General features: G+C 40.9%; 2 protein-coding genes and 1 long non-coding RNA gene across 3 annotated transcripts in view; 1 reads left to right on the top strand and 2 right to left on the bottom strand.

The window, feature by feature from the left end:
• The window catches only part of LOC136830919 (uncharacterized), a 456,633-nt gene that overhangs the window by 299,821 nt on the left and 133,968 nt on the right, over positions 1-22,844 (bottom strand). Inside the window, 1 exon segment of the mRNA XM_067090890.1 lies at positions 21,776-22,702. Within this exon segment, the coding sequence (XP_066946991.1) occupies positions 21,776-22,702 (927 nt within the window).
• Positions 1-22,844, top strand: part of LOC136830827 (helicase POLQ-like) — a 68,070-nt gene that overhangs the window by 23,680 nt on the left and 21,546 nt on the right. Inside the window, exons 2-3 of the mRNA XM_067090806.1 lie at positions 1,265-1,385; positions 3,078-3,161. Coding sequence (XP_066946907.1) covers positions 1,314-1,385; positions 3,078-3,161 — 156 coding nt within the window. The 5' untranslated portion in view covers positions 1,265-1,313. The remainder of the gene's footprint in view (positions 1-1,264; positions 1,386-3,077; positions 3,162-22,844) is intronic.
• LOC136830829 (uncharacterized) lies at positions 16,745-17,224 on the bottom strand. Its single transcript, XR_010850758.1, has 2 exons — positions 16,956-17,224; positions 16,745-16,833 (listed from the first exon to the last, which is right to left on the bottom strand). It is a non-coding gene; the product is annotated as an uncharacterized lncRNA (long non-coding RNA).

Genomic DNA, 22,844 nt, shown 5'->3' on the forward strand with positions numbered 1-22,844 from the left:
AACTAGCATGACCCGCAATTTCAAAATTTTAAGTTGCCGGTTAAAAGAAATTAATAGCTATGTAATTACTTGGTAAGTATATATAAAACTCTGCTTTATTATAAAAATGTCATTTTTTGTTGTGGGTGGTTATAACTATCAGGTAATCTTTTGCACTTTCACAGTTGCATGTAATCTTTTGCACTTTCACAATTGCATGCAACGGAATGAAAAGATTTTATGAAAGGATGTTTAGACATGTTAGATATGGCACTGTTAAATATTTATCGTGCTTATAAGAAAGCATGAGAAGTTGAAGAGTATAGGTTTTATCATTACTCTTAATGGAAACATTTAATATGTATATGGTATGCCATAAAATTACCTATTCTGATTACATCTTGGGGGGAAACCTCATTTTAATGCAAAACCTTATAAGCTACTTGGCCAACAATATCCTTGTACTGTGATTGCCTCTCCTCCCCCACCAAACTGAGAAAGACCTATTTGGAAAATGTGCTTAATTCCAAAAACAGAAGAATAAGGGAACTTCATATTGGTGCCCAGATGGTATTTTACTTTCTTTCAGAGACTGGAATACAACTGAATAAAGAAAAAATAGGTTTTGATGTAGGAAAAACTTATTTTTGGTATCCACTTTAAAGCCTCAAAGGAGTTTCCTTGTGGTACCACTGAGGCTTCATAACACCAGTTAATAAAAAGAATTTTTTCAAAGCTGGTTTAGGCCAGTACAGTTCCATTGCTGGTACAGTGATGAAGTATAAATGGACTCAAGGCAGAAAAGCTTTTTATGTGCCTACAGCGACTACCTGGAAGATTGTGATTCACCTTTCTTGTGCAGATGTGGCAGTGGTGGCACAGGTTGGCCAGGCACCACCATTACTCAACAGGTCTGCAAAAGAAACATCCACCAAGAATCCCCATGCCTTTTTGTAAGGAATGGTGGGTGGGTTTGAGGACTTACAGCATCTACCAATATATAGGTTTTTCCTACTTCAACACCAGTTTTTTTTATAAGGTAACCATTGTTCTTCCTGAAAGGAACTTAGAAAAGAAATTGACAGATGATGAAATGACTTATTTTGGGGAGAGCTGATGAATTTAAACATTTGAAGACCCTGAATGAAGACATTTTAAGTAATGAGTTCTTCATGTTTTTAAAGAACTCTCTATTACTTTATTTGGTGTATCCCACTGATAGTACTGTATAAGTGGGGATTGAAAAGTTATTCTCAATGTTTAGAAATTTTACTTTTATTTACAGCAAAGGTTCAGCTTGTGGCAATGAGTGCTACAATTGAAATCTACAAGAAATGGCATCTTTTCTTGATGCAAAACTCTATACTGGAAACTTTAGACCAGTGGAATTAACTGAATATGTAAAGGTATGTTCTCATGTAAGCAGTTTGAAGATTTATCAGGTGTAGGTGTATAGGTTATATTTTCTTTTATTACAAAAGATGATTTATTCCATATTTGTTTTTGTGATTTTCCCTTTATTGAAATATTTTCCCTCACCAAAATGATTGTGCTTGCAAGAAACAAAGCTTTATGCTTCTTAATTCTTATTGTCTAAATGGATGACCTTCTCCTCTTCTCTGAAACTAAGCTATTGTTTGGTGGTTCTCCTGACCCTTTTCAAATTTCCCATTACAGTGTACAGTATATATATATACAGTACTTCCATTTCTAATGATTAACCTAGTCATTGTTTGGGTTATGTTTGAGAGCTGTAATTTTTACATTTGTATGTCATCTTACTGTTACCTTTTCAGTATGGTGTTCTTGCCAACTTGATTTCCATTGTGTACAATCATGGTAAATAATTCTGCCTCATTTTACGAAATATCGTTCAGATCCTATTTCTTTTTTTTTAGTCCTTATATAAATTAGTTTTAACATTTTAGTTATAATATGAAAAGTAGAATCAATTAAAAGAAGTAAAAAGTAAAACTGCAAGAAAATTCCTTGTTTCATGTTTAAGTATTTTGTCCAAATCGTTATGAAATATTTAATTTTGTTTAGATATGAACTGTCTTACCAATTGTATTATCAGAGTATTATATGTATAAAAAGCTTTCTGTTAAAAGAATGTTATTTTACATAAATAAAACATAAGTGGGTAAAGTTTGGCATATCTAGTGCTGTATTATCCAATTTAGGTAGGAATGATTACATTCTTGTAATGTATTTGATAATATGGAGTGGGTTTGGGATAAACTTTTGCTACACCAAAAAAAGACAGATGTTGTCGGCATGTAAATCCCTTGAATATCCAAAACCCAATTTTTTTTGGACCTATTGGAAAAGATATTAGAGAGAGAGAGAGAGCATAGTTTACCCTAACACTATGCATACATGTATATCAACAAACAGGCTGAAAAATATATGCATGTTAATTATATTACTGTACTGTATTATGTAGGTACAGTTCTGTAGTGCATTAAATGCATGTCAATAATAATAATGTAGCAGAGAGAGAGAGAGAGATGTTTATGGTTGTTTTATAATACTGCATAATTTTTTTTTATTTTATTATATTGTAAGCATATGCAATAAGTAGGAAGAACTACTGCAGTCAGCTACATTTTTATTAGGCTAAACTACAGTATTTTATTGTACATATTTTTAGAAGCAATGAATTTTAGAGATATTTCTCTTATATTGAATGATAAACTAATATTCCAAATTGAATGGAAATTACAAAATACCAGTCAGGATAGACTATAAATTACTTTATATAGAATTACTGTACACTATAAGCTAAGCAAGTTGTTCTAGGTACTTTATTGTGTTGGCTATATGCCATTCTTCATTATTCAATGGATTTCATTGCTTCCTAGGAAGGGCATACCCTCCAAGTGTCTGGTAAGTGAAGGTGCCACTATATTTTTATGCAGTGTGTAAGTAATAGGTACAGTTTATGTAAATTTTTAAGCATGAAGAATATATATGCTAAGTGCTAGTTATATACTGCACGGTACATGGTTTTCCTATAATTTTTGCAAACAGCTTCAAAATTCCCTGAAATGCTCTCTGTGATAAAAAGATTGTCATTTTTATGTTTCCATTTCCAGATTGGGGACCAAATTTGGGAGTTGAACACTTCTGCCAAGACAGAAGACGAACTACTGTACAAACAGCGTTTATGTTGCTTCCCAGTATGTAATTATATTTTGTGTATGGGTGTTATGTGCAGGGACAGGGTAAAGTGGGAATAACAGAAATAAAGCAGCAATCTGAAGGTTCTAGAGTAAAAGAAGTTTTTCTAGTAGTTTAAATATAAGGTGTAGAAAAGATCCACAACATTGGATGCACTGTCATTACCAACACAACTTTGGTATTGGTATTGAATAATATGTTCCATCACATCAGTAAAAGGAAAAGAAACTGCTTCAGTAGTAATAATAATAATAATTATATATACAGTATACTCAGTGTGGTTTTTATTTTGTGTACAGTACTGTAAAGTGTATTCTGTGTTGTTTTAAGCATACCAGAGTGTGTTGTTTGTTGTTGAAAAGCATATTTAGCGTACAGGCAGTCCCCGGTTATCAGCGATTTGGCGCCAAAAATCACCGATTTCCACTTTAGCGCCGATACAGAACTAACTGACATGCTGACAGCCAAAATTCGGCGATTTTCGGTGCCAAAAAGACCCGAAAATCGCCGATTTTCAGTTATATGGCAGGGCCTTGGGTGTATGAATCCAGACGCTGGAGAGATTACAGAGAGTCCCGGTTATCGGGCGGGTTTCTGTTCTAAAGGTGTGATGATAACCGAAAATCGCCACTAACCAAAAACTGGCGATTTTTGTGCTTTTTCGGCAATTTCAGGCTTATTTGCGCCGAAAAGTGCCTATTTTCAGTTATCGGTGTCAATATCCAATTATCGGCGCCATAAGCGAAATCGGCGATTTTTGTGGCTAGACAAGCCCGTAAAACTGGATCACCATTACCTGGCCTGCCCTAACCGGCAACTGACAGTACAGGCAGTCCCCAGTTATTGGCGATCTAGTTCTTCAGCACTTATCTGGCGATGAAAGTCACAATTTTTGGCGCTGATATGCACTGATAATCGCATATTGGCGCCAATACATACCTAACAGAGGCGCTTATAACCGAAAATTGCTGATTTTCGGTTACTGGCGATTTTCGCTTATTGTCACGCCATTGGAACGGAACCCCTGCCAATAACGGGGGACTGCCTGTACAGATGCACATATGTACACACATACATATATTAAAATGGGACCTTTGGACCAAAGGATTGCTAGTTATTTGAATGAGGACTGGTACTGATAGCTTTCTGTTCACCCTTAGGACAACAAAAAACCAATGTTGGTTGTAGTAGCATGGACTTGAACAGTCTAACTATTTTATAGTCTACAGAATAATTTCCACTTGGAATAGTATAGAATGACCAGTGAGTCTGCATGATCTAGAGATTGCTGGATAGCCTCTAGGCATGAGGGAGCACTGTCCCTAGTATTTTTGGATGTGTAGACAAGGTCTTTCATCTGGGAAGTCTCATGGTTCTGTTAGCCAGCAAAAAAAGAAGATACCCAAAATCACTCAAGATTTTGTCTTAGAAGAGCTCTTAGTTACTTTTAGAATCCTGAGCTATGATCTTTTGACTTTACTACTGCAAAGGATAAAAAGTGTATGCGTTTCCAATTGCCCAATGAATGCCTTGACCTTCAAGGCAACTGTACTTGGTTGTGCTGAATTATACATTGATGCTTGTGGCTGGTGAAGAATAAAGCCACCATCAAGAATCCCCATAACTGCGACAGTGCCTTGCATATTTCTGGATGTTTTGACCATTCTGAGGACAGAACTTGATACTTCTTTGTTAAGCCTGTTCAAAAGAACATTGTGTTTTCTTGGCACAAACCTTGGACTCATAGTCACCTTGTGCTTTTTTGGTCTTGGTAATATCCCTGCAGCTAGGTAGACGACAAGGTTTTTTTTACAATGTACCATCTTGAAGCTTTAAGCAAGCAACTCATGTAGTGTTGTTTGACATTAACTACTCAGCCTGATGTGCTCTTATGTGGTTGGTAGCAACAGTGAGGAGAAATATAACTATTATAAATTTAGTGAATGCCTCCAGAAGAAGGTAGGAAGCTTAAAGATTGGTGAGATATCTCAATTTGGAAAATGAAAATTCTTATTCATACAAATCAAATAACTAAGCACAGATATTGAGTTTGATGCAGGCTAATATAGTGAAATGCTGAAAGAGATCAAGCCCCACATGAACTTCAGCTATGGGAGAGAAGTAATCTTTGACAAAGACATGTATGAATTCACAGAAGATGAAATCCTAGAAATGAGCCCACCACAATATAGAAGGTAAAAAGATATCTAGTGCCAACATGATCATTTTGACATTTGAGGACCCAGATATGCCATATGTTACATTTTATGGCCGTGAATTGTAGAGTCTGGCCTGTTTCTAGCATTTGCTAATGGGGCCACAAAGCTGAAACCAAGGGAAAAGGAGTTTTAAGGTTGCCAGAGTAAGTAAATGTTAATTTATGTACAATGTACAGAATAAATTTAACAGCAAGGGCTACATGACATCTCTCGATTTAATAGTATCAGTGCACTGAGGAAAATACTTTGCAGTGCGGAAATTTGTCCCTAGATAATTAAGTTATTCTTGATGGCCAGTGGGTTCATCAATGTGGAATTCATGCAACTTTTGTCAGGAAAGAACTTGCACTAATTATATACACTTAACATTGACTCCTGGAAGGCAGAGAGAGGTCTGATGAGTGTAAATTACCTCAATAGACCTATCATATTACATAAATAACAAGAGCAAGATTTGAGGAGGTTATTAATTCACTTATGTATATCATTGTCAAGGGGATAATTATTTCAATAATTCACTGAGTTCAAAGGGACACTTGACGTAACTTTACACTGCACCAGTAGATAACAAAGGACAGGATAGTGACAGCTGAAAAGTTCAAGATAAAACTTAAAGCTTAAGGGCAGATTCTCAATTCTAGATATACCTTGTGCAATTTGTCTATGTATTAGCAAGTCACAAGTGGGCTCTTCCTTCCTTCAGCAGATTTGGGCAGGCTACATCAATGGTTACTTAACTTTTGGCTGTCGGGGAGAGAGGATTGGCCACCCATGGGAAGCATGTTAGAGGTTGGGAAGAGGTCTTCCTTCGACTGCATCTACTTGGTACTGACTTGTTTTCTCTCAGACAACAATTTCTTTCTCGCCGACAGGATGTCCTGAGGCTATACCATGCCTCGTACGATTTTTGGAACAAAAGAAGGTCTGAGAGCAGAGAGAATACAAGAATTTGGAAGAGGTGGAACCCAGTAAATTACCCCAGGTGTTCTCTCTGGGGAGATATTAAGGAGGGAAGATGATGGACTCGGACTCTGAGCCCTTAAAAGTTCACTTTCACTCCTCAATGTTTTAAGAATATTTCAGTTTCATAGCAAGTGTAAGGCCTGATATCCATGACACATCCCATTTTACATTTGAAATTAAAAGTGAAAGTAAGACCTTTCTACCCAAAGCTTATGCAGTGTTTTAACTGCTTCAATTTTGGCCACTCATCAAGAGCGTCAAAATTCTAAAGTTTGTAATCATTGCTTAGCCCCCAAACATTATTTAAGTTCTGCTGCTCCGAAGTGTGTTAACTGTCACTTAGATCACAAATCTAATTCTAAAAAATGTGAAGAATTTGAACTTAAGCAAGCAGCAGTAAAGACAAAAAGACAAATGGGAAAAGCTAAGAGCTATGCCAGAACTCTAAATCCCTTACTCCTTAATACATAAGGATACAGTCACTGTAGGAATTTATTTCTGGTGATAGAAATTAATTTCTCGCTGTAATGTGGTTCGATTCCACAATAAGCTGTAGGTCCTGTTGCTAGGTAACCAATTTGTTCTTAGCCACATAAAATAAATCTAATCCTTCGGGCCAACCCTAGGAGAGCTGTTAATCAGCTCAGTGGTCTGGCTAAACTAAGGTATACTTGTTTTCTTCCCTTGTAGCAGTTGCCCCATCCTCTTGTGGTATAGGCCCATCCCTCCGGGTCAGGTGCTCAGCCTAGCAAGGCAAGAGCATGCTCCTCAAAAGGTGGTAAATATATATATAAATATTCTCCAAAAAACAAAACTTGGGGAAAAATTATATAACCATGGTTTAACCCTTAAGGGACAGGTTAAATATATATTAAGCATGCCCCTAGACCAGGCAGACTTTACGGTTGGCCATTTTAAGAAAAAACTTCAATGGAAAGAGGAAGATATGCACATGGTGTAAGAAAACAAAAATCCCAAAAATTTTCTGTACCTTCCACAGGAAGTTGAAATTGAATATTTACAACCCTGTGCAGGGCCTCTTTTCCAAGACTTTCATAAAAATATGCTAATTTTACAGAGTTACACATGTTAGTTCTAATAATTTATTTTATTTTATTTTGTAAAATTATAATTACAGCTCACACAGTATCATAACAGATAAGAACTAAAATCAGTAACAAATTCTGAGTATATATTTATTGTAAAATATTTACGAGATTTACTGAGATGGGAAGATGCAGTTCCTTTTTGTGAGGTATACATGTTTTTCTAATATTTCTTCGCACTTTTCTTTGTAAAATTACAGTTATAGCTGACATACTATCGTAAAAGATAAGAACTAAAATGAACATGATTCCTGGGGTATATTCATGAGCAAATAAATGAAAAGACGTCATGAAATAGAGAGGAGCAATTCATTCCACCATCAAGTCTCAAGGCACATTGATCCCCTCTGTCCTGTGTTGTTAGCTAGAACAGTTGCCATAAGTCATTTATGGACCATTGAAGTGATATGAACGCCTTTCCCACTAAGTTCATCTAAATCGTATGATGCATATTAATAATACAGTAAACCCCCCGTATTTATTCGTGGACTCATGTATTCGCGGATTTCTCTGTGGAACGTATCTACCCATTATTTGCGGAAAATTCGCCGATTTGCAGTATTTTTCACTGAGAAATATTCACTAATTACTGTATTGACATATCATTTTCATGACTAAATGCACTTTTTGTGATAAAACTATTAAAATACTTGGGTATAAGCATTTTGAGAGGGTTTTTTTTTTTTAAACTATAAAAATAGGCAGTTCTAAGTGTTTTTAGAGGGTTCTAAGTATTCGGGGATTTTAGCTATTCGCGAGGGGGTTGTGGTACGATCCCGGAAAATACGGGGTTTACTGTACTCATATGAGTTATAGATCCTCATATGATCATGCCCATCCATTAAGGGTTAAATTATAATTTTTACATAACTCCCCACAACCAGGAGATAGATTTCAAGGAGGCACAGGTTTTATTATCCATAACTCAGTAAAATGTAGCAGCATCCAACTTGAGACATTACTTCAGGCTTTTGTTGTACAAATTAATTTTAATAAGATCACTCTGTGTTCTCTGTATATGCAGCCTAGGTTGGAAAGGTAACCACTATGATATGTCTGGCAGCAACAGGCAATTAAATATCTTTGACTTTCAGTGCCTAATTGACCAACTGCCATCCCCATTCATATTAATGGGTGATTTAATGCAAAACATACTCTTTCGGGGTAATGTATGTGATAGATCAGGTAGTATTATTGGGTAGTTATTTGCAAGTAATGATATAGTTTTATTGAACAACGGATCACCAACAGGGTATGATGTAGTGTATACCATAATTCCTCTTCTGCCATAGACTTGGCTATATGTTCATCGGCTCTTGCACTAGAATACTGGTGGTCAGTAAGCACCTATAATGCAGTGACCATTGGCCCATACACCTGCAATATATTCATAACAAACTGTCCCCATGCCTCCCAAAATGGTAAATAGATGAAGCAGACTGTAGTTCATATGCAAGATTAACACACATTGTGAAGAATTCCAAGGACTTGCTTTCTCCAATTCAAGCTTAACCCTTAAACGCCGAGCCTCTATTTACAAAAGTATGCTGGCGGCATTCGGGAGTTAGCGCCGAAGTGGAAAAAAAGTTTTTTCAAAAAATCACAGCACGCTTAGTTTTTAAGATTAAGAGTTCATTTTTGGCTCTGTTTTTGTCACTGCCTGAAGTTTAGTATGCAACCATCAGGAATGAAAAAAATATCATTATCATTTATAAATATTGAAATATATGACAGCACAAAAAAAAATTTCTTATATAATTGTATACAAATCGCGCTGTGAGCAAAACGGTTAAAGCTAATGAGTTATTTATTTTTTCTTTGTATTGTACAATAAATTGCGATGATTTTGGTATATAACAAATTGTAAAATGATCAAAGCAACACAGAGAAAATATTATCACAAAATGATGCATGAATTAAATAACGTATGGGACGTGAAAAAAGTTTTTTCAAAAATTCACCATAAATCGAAATATTGTGCTAGAGACTTCCCGTTTGTTGCAAAATGAAGGTAATTGATTGAATATTACTAGACTGTAAGTGTTTTAGCTTACAATTGTAGTTTTCGACCATTTCGGTCAAGTTAACGTTGACCAAAGGTCAAATTTTTTTCTGTTTATCGTGATTTATATGAAAATATTTCAAAATTGATAAAAGCTACAGCCATGAGTTTTTTGTTGTATTATACATGAAACTGCGCACATTTTCGTATATAAAACTTTATGTAACGACTAATATAAAACGGTGCAAGCATTACGACAAAGTGACGAAAGAATTTCTGAGATGTTCGGCAGAGTTACCACATGCGGACGTAAGGAAAAAGTTTTTTTTAAAAATTCACCATAAATCGAAATATTGTGCTAGAGACTTCCAATTTGTTGCAAAATGAAGGTAATTGATTGAATATTACTAGAATGTAAGAGTTTTAGCTTACAATTGCGTTTTTCAACCATTTCGGTCGAGTCAAAGTTGACCGAAGGTTGAAATTTTGGCACTTATCATGATTTATATGAAAATATTTCAAAACTGATAAAAGCTACAACCATGAGTTATTTTTTGTTGTATTCTACATGAAATTGCACACATTTTCATATATAAAACTTTATGTAACGACTAATATTAAACGGTGCAAACATTACGACAAAGTGACGAAAGAATTTCTGAGATGTTCGGCCGAGTTACCACACGTGGACATAAGGAAAAAGTTTTTTTTTCAAAAATTCATCATAAATCGAAATATTGTGCCAGAGACTTCCAATTTGTTGCAAAATGAAGGTAAATGATTGAATATTACTAGAATGTAAGAGTTTTATCTTACAATTGCGTTTTTCGACCATTTCGGTCGCGTCAAAGTTGACTGAAGGTTGAAATTTTGGCACTTATCGTGATTTATATGAAAATATTTCAAAACTGATAAAAGCAACAACCATGAGTTATGTTTCGTTGTATTCTACATGAAATTGCGCACATTTTCATATATAAAACTTTATGTAACGACTAATATAAAACGGTGCAAACATTACGACAAAGTGACAAAAGAATTTCCGAGATGTTCGGCCGAGTTACTGTGCGCGGACGTAAGGAAAAAGTGTTTTTCAAAAATTCACCATAAATCGAAATATTGTGCTAGACTTCCAATTTGTTGCAAAATGAAGGTAATTCATTTAATATTACTAGAATGTAAGAGTTTTAGCTTACAATTGCATGTTTCGACCATTTCGGTCAAGTCAAATTTGACCGAAGGTTGAAATTTTGGCAATTATCGTCATTTATATGAAAATATTTCAAAACTGATAAAAGCTACAACCGTGGGTTGTTTTTTGTTGTATTTTACATGAAATTGCGCACATTTCCATATATAAAACTTTATGTAACGGCTAATATAAAATGGTGCAAAAATTACAACAAAATGACGAAAAGAATTTCTGAAATTTTCGGCCGAGTTACCGCACTTACGTAAGGAAAAAGTTTTTTCAAAAATTCACCATAAATCGAGATATTGTGCTTGAGACTTCCAATTTGTTGCAAAATGAAGGTAAATGATTGAATATTAATAGAATTTAAGAGTTTTAGCTTACAATTGCGTTTTTCGACCATTTCGGTCAAGTCAAAGTTGACCGAAGGTTGAAATTTTTTGTAGTCGACGTACGGTACGTCCACTTGTCACCCGACAGGCAATTTTAATCGACTTACGATACATCCAGTCGGCGTTTAAGGGTTAAGCACTTCACTGAAGTGGCACTGAATAGTTCAAAGAAATGTATACTTAGAACTTCAGGTTTTTCATGGCATTCAGTTGTTCCTTGGTAAAACCAGAAATGTGCAGTTGCTAGGAGGTCACTAGAACATATTTAAGATCACCCTGTCAGGCAAAGGAAATAGTATATGCCTGAGCTTGTGCAAAGCAGAAAACAACAATAAAAAAAGGCTAAGAGATTATCATGGACAAGGTGTATCTCAGAGGTTTCAGCAAAAACTCCATTTAGTCAAATCTGGAATAAGATCAGGAAATTGCCTGGGAAATTTATTCCAGACCCATTGCCTATGCTAAAGGTAGAGAATGGATATATGTGTGATCCTAAAGAAGTGGCAGAGATGTTTGGCAATTACCTAACCAAAGTATCTGCTGCAACACAGCAAATCCAAAATTCAACATCAGGAGGTATACCTACAACCCCCCCCCCCACAAATGTGGGACCACCTTGACATGGTGAGGGGGAGCTCTTGAACCCCAGGAATCTGTTCCCGGGTTCGAGTCCAAGAGTCTCATATATGATTATATATTTCTTTGGATTAATTTTTGTGGAATTTTCCACTTTTGCTAAAATTTATTGGACCTGTTAAATAGGAAAAGACATCATAGCTGGGATTGGGTATATATCCTAAGCTAAATAATGGGAACTGTGGTAGGACCATCAACTGCCCGATCATGTTCGAACCTGAGAGTTATCAGATTGATAGCTCAAAGGCAGAACTATTCTTTAGGGCTGGACCATGGATTCCAGGGAGGTCTGGTTCTGGAGATAGGATTCTCGGCATTCTATCCAGTTTGCCCATAACATGATTAGAGTGGGGATGATAGTATTCTCATAATACCTTTGGTCCTAGCAAGTGGGTTTGGCTTACACTTGGGTCATTTTAATCATGTTGTGCTATCCCTTGTGGGGTAGGGTAGGGATGTGGACATTTGGGAGTCGGCTGTCACTTGTGCCATTGGTGGAAGAATAAACTTCATGAAAGGCTAATGATATGTTTTTAAAGTTTTCAGGTTTATTTTTTTTTTTTTTGCCTCAAATCTTTATGCCTAGTAGTTTTAAAGATTCAAGTATCCCTGGGCCCTTTGATGGTAGCAACTCGGCACAGTTGACATCCTCGGGAACCTCCTTCAACAACCTTTCTTTAGAAAAATCAAAACAAAATCCTAATGTTTTTACACTGGAACCTTATGCTCCAGTACAAAACAAATCCAAAAGAAGTAAATATCTTCTTGATCCAACCTGCGACTCACTTCGACTCGCTCTTTGGGAGTGGAAGTTGGTCAAGGTTTCTAACCTTAGAAACAGAATCGAAAACTTCAGCCCTAAAGTTAGAAAACTACCTATTAAACAGACAGTCAACGGCAGAAATGACGTTTAGACAGATAAGAGAAAATACATGGCTTATAGAAGCTACAACAGTCAGTCTGAGGACTATATGTCTATAACAGCAATAGATAATACACATGTAAAAATTAAAAAACATGACACTATGAATAGCATTCAGTATACCATTATGCGTCCTGGGAACAGTGACAAACCAATCAAAAAGAATATTCTCTTGGACTCTCTTAAAAAAAAGAGTCCAAGATTGTGAGGTATATAATATACCAAGTAAGCAAAGAAATAAGCAAATGTTAAAAATCACAGAAATAAAATTTGAGGGTTGAGATCTTCTCCAAAAAATAATTTTAGGCCAAAACAGAGAAATAAGGCAATATGTCATAAAGCTACTACAGTGTAAGAACTGTAGTAAATAAGGGCATGCAAAAAAACATTGTCGAAACAAACCTGTATGTGTGTATTGTGGATCTGAAGAACATCCAATGGAATTGCAGCGAACCAAAATGTATAAACTGTGGGCAGAATCATCATGCAAGATCCAAAGAATGCATGTATTACATATACAATTCAGACTTGAGAATGCTACAAGAAAGAACAGGGATGTCTATTAGAGAGGCTAAATTATAATTGAAAGTGAGAGGAATTCAAGATCCTGCTAAGAAACTTACATATGCCTCGATAACAAGAATTAATAATGAAACAAAAATACATACAGATAGAAGTAACAAAATGCAGCAAAATAAGTCTCAAGAAGAATTTAATGCTTTACAGAAAAAACTAAAATGGTAAAGAATCAAGAAACAGGTTCAAAGTTTATAGGTAACATTTTATCACTCATTTGAAATGTTAATGCAAATAGCACAAGATGATAATACTGCTACAGAAGTAGCAGAGGAAAGTCGTGATGGAGTGGAAATTAAAGATAAAAAAGGGATTTTGACAGAGGAAAAATCTATTTCTGAGGAAGGTCCCGTGTCACCCGGTGAAATTCCATTACAGCACGAATTTCTAGGTATAACAATGCTAGATATACCAGAGAAAAAGAGCTTTCAGGAAAGCTGGGGTTACTACCCCCAGTCGATCGTCTTTAGAAGACGCCGGTATAATGAAGGGTGAGTGAAATACCACTACCACGGAAATATACTCGAAAGATCTCTCCTTATCAAAACCCCGTAAAAAGAGCGGTGAGCCGTTACAGCTCCCACCCTCAACCCCGCCAGGACGGCGACACCAGCGCCACCTACTTCATTCCATGCTAGCACTAACCCCAGACTTGGCATGTGCAAGAAGGGGAGGGAGTACTAGACTAGACAGGGAGGGTCACTGGGTGACACGGGACCTTCCTCAGAAATAGATTTTCCTCTGTCAAAATCCCTTTTCTGAGTTCAGTCCCGTGTCAGCCGGTGAAATAGTGATAGAGAATCATGCCAAGACTGCTACTACTGGAAAAAAAAGGTAACCTGAAGAAAAGGCAAAATTGTAACGAAAATAACTTTAATTAAGGAATCTCTTCCATGAAGCAAGAATACTTAAAAGTAAGGCAACTTAATTTTAAGGCACACCAATAAACTTGACACTACAAAACACTGGAGGTCCCCGGTCTGATGGGGAAAACCTCAAAAATCTTAAAATTACTTAAAAGTAGTGAAACATGAAATGTGCACAGAACAAGAAATACAACCTTAAAACTATATATGTAAACTTAGGCTTAAACATGTAAGAGACAAGACTAATGAAAATAACACACACAATTATCCGAGTGCGTGGAGCCAAACAAAAACTGTCCAGTACCCATAAAACGAAAACAATTATGGCTAATCAGATTACAGTTTTCCATCATCAAATACAAATATATCAATATGAAGAGCTAGGCAGTGAGGCATAAACGACCAGGAGAATAAGCAGAGAAGCAAATGAGGTAGGCGGGCGGGGGGGAAAAGGAAAGGATATAATTATTTAAGGTGGGGAGATGACACTTCCCACTGCTATAGTAGAATATTTCAGGGCTTCGAGTGATTTTAAATAGTGGCGTTTAAACACTAGAGGTGATTTCCAACCCCGTATATTTTGATAACTCTGAAAAGTCCATATTATGAAAATAATTAATAGAAGTAGCCACTGCTCGAATATCATGAACTTTAGGAACTGAGTCTGGGTTGGCTTGTTTAATGAAATACAGAATTTGTTGTCTTATACCATTAAGAGAAAGAGTACCACCTTTCTCCCTGATAAAAAGAGGACCCGACTTACTCTGTGGAGTTCTTGAGAGGTAAGATTTAAGTGTATGGACTGGACATAAAGATTGATCTTGAGGAAGGGGCACCACCTTCCAAGGAGACCACCTGTCCTGTGGGTCTTCGTTCTTAGCTAAAAATCTAGGGTCAGGGGAGAGGAGGACTTCTCCGGATGGGAGGAAGTTAACAAAATTATCACCTCTAGTGAGAGCTGACAGCTCTGAAATTCTAGCACCTGAAGCCAAACTAAGTAAAAATAAGGTTTTCCTTAACAGATCCTGATAAGAGCAATGGAAGTTATCCAACTCTGACGCTAACTTAAGGACGTCATTGAGAAACCAAGTAACCGAATGTGGACGTGATACTGGTCTCAGACGAGCGCATGCTCTGGGGATGGATGAAAATAAGAATCTGTAAGGTCGATTTTAAAGCCGTAAAGAAATACTTTCTTCAATGCCGACTTGACTGTGGTAATAGTGGCGGAGCCAGGCCTTTCTCAAACAGTGACCTAAAGAAGGAAACTCCTAAATTAGTCGTCATAATTTTGGCTTCAGATGCTTTCAGGAAGGAGGCTAACTTTTTGACTGCTGAGTCATATTGTCTAATAGTAGAATCTCTTTTATCTGATTCTAAAACAGAGTGTTGACAGGGTCAATGTTTGCTCCTTTTTGAGCTGCGAACTTTATAAAGTCCATAAAGCTAGGGCATCTTGAATCCTTGAGGAAGCTGACACAGTCTTGGTTTGTACTGTCTGGGTCAGAATGGGCTTGGGAATCCAAGACTCCAAGCCCAGTTCCTGAAGGAGAGGGAACCATTGCTCTGCGGCCAATAGGGGGCTACCAGAGCTGGTTGACCTTTGAATGTCCTTAGTTTGTGTAAAACTTTCAGCAGCAAATTTATTGGAGGGAACAGATAAATTCTCTCCCAATTGTTCCAATCTACTGTCATTGCGTCTGTGGCGAACGCCTGAGGGTCCAGGTTGGGGGCTACGTAACAGGGGAGCTTGAAGTTGCTCTCCGTTGCGAACAGATCCACTTGGAGTCCCGGAACCCGGCGGCAAATCCATTGGAAAGATTCCGCATCCAGGGACCACTCCGTCTCCAACGGGGTAGTCCTGGACAGGGAATCCGCCACCACGTTCCGGACACCTGCTAGGTGGGTGGCTGACAGGTGCCAACCGTGCTTGTTTGCCAGGGAGAAGATAGCTACCATCACTTGGTTTACTCGACCTGATTTGGAGCCGCCCCTGTTGATGCAATGAACTACCACTGCGCTGTCTAACACCAACCTGATATGAATCCGATTGGGAGGGCGGATTTTCTTCAGCGTTAGAAAGACTGCCATGGCTTCCAGGGTGTTTATATGGAACTGCTGAAACATTGTGGACCACGTTCCCTGTACTTTCTGTTTTGGTGAATATCCCCCCCAGCCGCTTAGAGAAGCGTCTGTGGATAACTAGTGCCGGAGGGGGAAACTGAAGTGGAACTGTTTTGGACAGGCCCTTGACTGTGGTCCAAGGCCGCAGTCTTGTCTTTAAGATCCGAGGGATAGAGGAGACCTTGTCCCTGAGCTTGGTGTTTGCTCGACTCCGCCACACTCTGTTTATGTCTTTTAATTTGGCTTTCAAGAGCAGGTCTGTCACTGAGGCAAATTGGAGAGACCCGAGGACCCTTTCCTGGGACCGACGGGATGCTGACTGATTTTTGAGAAACCTCTTGGTGAGAGATGCTATCTCTTTCCTCTTGGAAGGAGGGAGAGATAACGTGTGGGAGGACAGGTCCCACTGAAGACCCAGCCACTGAAACCGAGACTCCGGAGTCAGGCGGGACTTCTCCCTGTTCAGCTGAAAACCCAATGACTCTAGGAAATTGGTGACTATGGACGTGGCTTCTTGACACTCCGGAACAGTTGGAGCCCAGTGTAAAAAGTGCTTTTGAGTGTTGGGTGAAAGGAACAGACGCTTCTCTTGAAATGTTGTATTTAATAAATCCTCAATCATTCTTCATTTACATCTTCATAGTAGCCTAGATCACGTCAAGTGCGTCGTTCACTGTAACACAACAGTGGCACATCAATAATCAATCTAATTTCATTCAATTTTAATCAGAAAAACAATAGGCTATATTATATTACAAGATCATATATAATTAATAGGTAAACATTTCTACTCACATTGTACTATCCCCACTCAGTTCTTAACACTTTTTAATGAATGACTCGGGCCAACCTCTCGGTCTCGCTGGCATGTGCACTGTCCCAGGTGTCCCTTCAAGCAATGGGAGACGCGGCGCCGCTCTGGCCCCGAGATCCGAGAGGCAGAGGGGAGCCAAACAGTTGCATTTATATCCACATTTAAACTACAAAGAGCAGCTCAAACAATTCAAAAACAGTTTAATAAATTTCAATGGAACCTAAATCTATTTCCTTCATCATTCATGAAATCGCCAAATTGCAGCCAGAAAAAACATATCAATACAGTACAAAAAATTACTAACTAAAAACTCAGTCATTTCCATCATAGCAGCCTCCCATTGGCTGAGAAACAACAAAGGGCATATAGCGGCAAATTTGGCATCACTCAGATATGGCAAACAAAGTGCAATAGAACAAAAACACTCAATTCACGAAAAAGTGCACAAATTTTAATGAATTTTGATATACAACACCTCATATTTTAGTGCAATATCAACCAAGAATCATGCTTTTAAAAATGAAATGAGAGGCGAAGAAGGTGCGTGGTCGTGCATGTAAGTCGTTTTCTTTCCTTTGAGTCCACCAAAGAGCACTGTTATCACTGCGTATACTCAATCAATTCTTTTAATATCAGTTGGCTCTAGGCGTTTTACACCACCCCTATTTAGTCTCCGCACTAAATACTTCAATAAACGCGCACATCACTATCGAGCAGCGCATGGCGTGCACTCATCACTATTACACAATCACTATTCCTCATTTTCCAAGAGGAGACATAGCTTCTGCACTGGTCTCAGGTAGACTCCGTTTTGAGCCTTGACCTCTGCACGCCTCACGTGGCCGTCAGAGCCCAGGATGACGCCGCAGGACTCTGCCCAGAGGCCAAGTGCCTCGAGGTAACCTTTCATCCAGGCACAGGACGATATCGTTGACCTGAACCTCACGCCGTGTCGTGGGTCCACTTTTTAGCGGTCCTGAAGGAGTGGCAGGTACTCTCTGGTCCAGCGCTTCCAGAACTGGTCTGAGAGGAGCTGCGCTTGTCGCCACCTACGCTTTGTGTACATGTCCTTCGGTCGGTCTTCGTGAAGGGTTCAGGTGATCCCTTCAGCGTCAACAACATGTTGGGCGCCAAAGCAGCTGGTGAGTCGGGGTCGCCAGTGACCTTGGTCAGCGGACGACTGTTGATCAGCGCTTCTGCTTCACAGAAGAGCGTGGACAGCACGTCATCTGTCGTGACTTGTCCAATGCAGGCGGCATTCAAGGCACGCCGGATGGACCGATCAACCTCTCCCACGCCCTCCGGCGTGAAGCGTGGGAGGGTTGAAACTCCAGTCGATACCCTTCGCCTGAAGAACATCAGTGATCTTGTCAGTGTCAAACTTTCGTAGAGCTTCACGAAGTTCTTTCGGCGGCCACAATGTTGGTCCCGTTGTCGGACCAGATTAAGCTTCACCGGGCCTCTTCTGGCCACAAACCGACGAACGGCGTTTATGAAGGAGTCTTGGTCCATGGTGTCGAGGAGCTCTATGTGGACCGCTCGTGATGTCAGACAGGTGAAAATGGCTCCCAGCGCCACCTTCGACCTTCCCTGCTTCGTCAGGAAGGGACCGGGCAGTCAGCTCGGTGTAGGAGAAGGGCGGGTCACCTGGAGTGATCCGATCATCTGGCAGATCAGACATGATCTGCGTCACAGGCCTGCAGCTCAGCTTCTTGCAGGTGACGCAATTACAGATAACGGATCTCACGACCGCATTTCCGCGGATGATCCAGAACTTCTTTCTCAGCAACGCCATGAGGTGTGTTTGTCCACAATGGCCATGTACTTCGTGGGTCCAGCGCACCAGCAGCTTGACTACTGGAGACCTGGTCGGAAGAACAATCGGATGCTTCTTCTCAGATGAGATCGTGGATGATGTCAAGCGTCCTCCGACCCGAATCAAGCCGTCTCCCAGAAAAGGACGAAGACGAGCCAGCTTGCTAGACTTAATCACCCTCCCTGTCTTGTTCAGAGACTTGAACTCTTTCTCAAAACTGGCGGCTTGAACTGACTTCCATACAGCAAGCTCGGCACTCCGTAGATCTCTCACAATGAGCTTAGTCTTGGTCTCCTCGGGTCTAGTCTTCAGGCGGCAGAACTTGAGTGCGTAACCGATGACACGAAGAAACTTCATCCATGACGAGAAGCGCGAGACGATCATGTCGATGAACGTTTGTTCCGTTGTTGCGATCTCCATCACAGGTAAGTCTCTTCACTTCTGGGTCGTCTTTCAGGTCCGCACGCCTGACGCCAGCGGGAGAGTCGGCCAGTGCTGTTCATCTTTCTTCAAGAAGTCAGGGCCTGAGGACCAGAGGCTTGATTTGACTAGCTGCTCCATCTTAGCGCCTCTGGACGCCAGGTCCGCCGGATTTCGTTCTGTCTCGACGTATCGCCAGCAAGATACATCTGTCAGCTCGTATGAGATTCACTCGTTGCTGACGAATGTCTGGTACCTGGCACTCGTTGAAGAGGTACTTCAGTACCGTCCGTGCTGTCTGTCCAGAAAAATGAGTCTTCGACGTCAATGTCTAGTTCAGTCTTCATCTTAGAGTCTTGCTGAGCCGCCACGGAAGCCGCCAAACTCAGCTCGGGTATGCTCAATCTCTTCAACGGCGCTACTCGAGCTCTTCCCATGAGCAGTGTGCAGTGAACTTCTCCATCTGTCGAAACCACTCGCAGGTATGAGGCGACTCCGTAGCCTGTCTGACTTGCATCAGAGAAGTGGTGAAGCTGGAACGACGCTCCTTCTCCAAATGCTGGTGGAATCAAGCTTCTTCTCAGCTTGAACTCTGGAAGGAAGGTGAACTGCTGCAGCCAAGCTTCCCATTGCAACACTTCGGTGTCGCTCATTTTCTCATCCCATGAAAGCTTGCGTCGGCACATCTCTTGAAGGATTTGCTTCCCCAAGAGTGTGAAGGGTGACACTAGCCCCAGAGGATCGTAGAGGGACGCCACGACAGATAGCACGCCTCTACGCGTGTATGGTTTGTCCCGGACGTCACCTCGGAACGTGAAATTGTCATCATTCATGTCCCAGTGGATGCCTAACGCGCGCTCCGTGGGCAACTTGTCCTTACTGAGGTCTAGAACAGCCACAGAATCATCTCTTTCCCCTTCAGGTACAGTTGCCAGGACACACTTGTTGTTGGCCGTCCACTGGTTCAGGCGAAGCCTCCATCTCGCAGACGTTGATGAGGTCGTTGATCAGTGTGACACATCTTGCTTCGTCATGGAACGACTTTAGAAGGTTGTCGACGTAGAAGTTCCTCAGCAAAATGGTCGTTGTCTCGTCGTCGTATAGATGTCCATAGTCTTCGGCTGTCTTTCTTAGGCAAAAATTCACAACGCTTGGGGAGGAACGGGCTCCGAATACGTGCGAAGTCATTCTGTACTCTTCGATCCGTCGGGAGGTGTCCCCTTCAGGCCACCAAAGGTATCGTAGCACGTCTCGGTCGTCAATGGGTACTTTAACTTGGTGGAACATCTCTTGGATGTCCGCCGTCACTGCAAACTGCCCATTCCGAAATCGCAGTAGGACTCCCACGAGATTATTTGTGAGGTCGGGCCCCTGTAGTAGATGGTCATTTAATGAATGGCCGCCAAACCTTGCCTTGAGGTCAAAGACGACCCTCACCTTTGGTTTCATTGGGTGCTTCACCGCATGGTGAGGCATGTACCATACCCTGCCATCACATCGTTGTCGAGCCTCGCCTGGAACCCTTTCAGCATAGCCTTTCATGATGTACTTCTGTACTTGCTCGGTGTAAGAAGTGCGGTAAGCTTCGTCTGCCTCAGCTTGCGCTTCAACGCTTGAGCGCCGTTTCCGTGCCATGTCATGATTGTCGGAAGATGAACGCCGCCTCGATACAGAAGGCTCGCAACGTAGTGTCCATCTTCTTGTTTGACAGAGTCTGTTATCAGCTCGACGTAAGCGTTTGTCTTCGAGCGAGTCTTCGGTCTTTGAGAGAGCCTCCTTCTCCCAAAAGTCTCTGCAGAAGTTCTTCTGAAGAAGTTCTGTCACGTCATCTTGAGGTTGGATACTGTAGACTGGGAGAACGTCGTTCTTGCCTCCTGTTGGCCCGAAAGTAACCCAACCTAACTTCGTAAGGTACGCCGATGGCTCGTTGATCTTACCATGGCGTTGATCCAATATGATCCTGTTCAGGGTCGTGTTCAGTCCGATGATCACTTCGACTTCTTGCTCCTCTTCCGGCAGAGTGTGGAGCTCGACTTCTCGGAGGTGAGGCCACTGACCTAACCACTCAGTCGGCATAAGGTGGTCCGTCGAGACGTTTATCCTGTCGGTTACGAAGGCTTCGCTTATGTGATCACTTTCTGATCCGTCGATATTGCCAATGTCAAGTGAGACGACCTCTCTGCACGTGAAGGTTCCTGCCTCCGTGATCATCTTCTGATTACAGGATCTGCCTTGTAAACCGAGCTTCTCAACCAGCCCTTTCGTGACCAGCGTCGGAGCTGAGCCACTGTCGATGAAGGCATAGGTTGCATGCGTGCCGTTGATCAGCGCTGGCACGATCTTCAGCATGGTCCGACCGTCCGGGCAGCTGGTGGCGTGTACGCGTGGGCAGGGCAGGTTCTGCCGGGGTTAGGCGTGGTGGCACTCTCGGTCTTGCTGGCACCCGTCTGGTTGCCACCCCACTAACGTTCTTCTTTTCACGTGTTGGTGCACTGGCTCTTTGAGTTGAAGCAGGCTTATGCTCCTTGTGCAGGAGCGTGTGATGGGAGTCGACACCACACTTACTGCAGTTGGGGGGGCCTCCTTGCAATTGCCGTAGGTGTGATTCATAGTCTGAAGGCACTTGAAGCACATCCGCTTGCTGGTGACGGAGTCCCATCGGTCATTCACGCTCAATCTGCCAGACACATAGCACTTCTCTATGTCATGTCCAGTCTTGTCACAGTGCAGGCAACGCTTTCCACCAGAAGGTTGGGTGGAGTGCACCGGAAGGGTCTTGTTCGTCACAGGTCTATTCCTCCTTTCATTGTTCGTCTTAGGTCGGCAGTCGAAATATTGCATCTGCTTTGTTATGCGAGCCTGTTTTCTCAGGTAATTGATGAGAGCAGGAAGTTTGTACTTGTGCTCGTCACCCTTGGTGATCCACCTAATCTTTACTGGATGAGGAAGCTTGTCGATTATCTTCCGAATGGTCTCATGGAGCTCTAGGCGGATGTAGTCAGATCCAAGGGCTGCCTTAACCTTACTCAGGTAAGACGCGTAGTCTTCTAGGCCTTGACTGTCTGTAGGAGAAATCTCTTTCCAAGCAAACAGCCTCTTTAGATAGGCCTCAGTCAGGTCATCATCGTCTTCATATTTATGGCAAAGAAGCCTCCACGCTTCCTCATATCCTTCTGACGGAGGCATGTGGAGACACATTTCTATCAGATTCTTGGGTGGTCCTCTCAAAGAGTTATGGAGGTGGGTAAGTCTTCTAGCAGGATCATCAGAGTTACTCTCCACCACCCATAAGAAGGCATTGCGGAACATCGAGAACTTGGTCATGTCTCCATCAAATACTTCTAGGTTAATAGGTGGTAGGAGAGCACGTCGGCTAAGCTCTTGTTGACTAGCCAATGTTGAGTCTAAAGCCTTGAGGATAGAATCGCACGTGGAGACGTCGGGCGATGGGCGCCGACACGAATAAAGTTGAGTTGGGGTTGAGTGGAGCGTCTATCGGCGTGGAATAAAACTGAGTTTCTGTCTCAGGTGCGGGCTGATGGGCAGGAATGGACGTTTTGGGACGAACACTCATGAATTCATACCCAGGAAATTGATTAATTGTGCCATCTGCAATGCATGAATTGACCTCATT

Source organism: Macrobrachium rosenbergii, chromosome 47 (assembly GCF_040412425.1).
Source record: "Macrobrachium rosenbergii isolate ZJJX-2024 chromosome 47, ASM4041242v1, whole genome shotgun sequence".
In the NCBI taxonomy this organism is placed as follows: Eukaryota; Metazoa; Arthropoda; class Malacostraca; order Decapoda; family Palaemonidae; genus Macrobrachium; species Macrobrachium rosenbergii.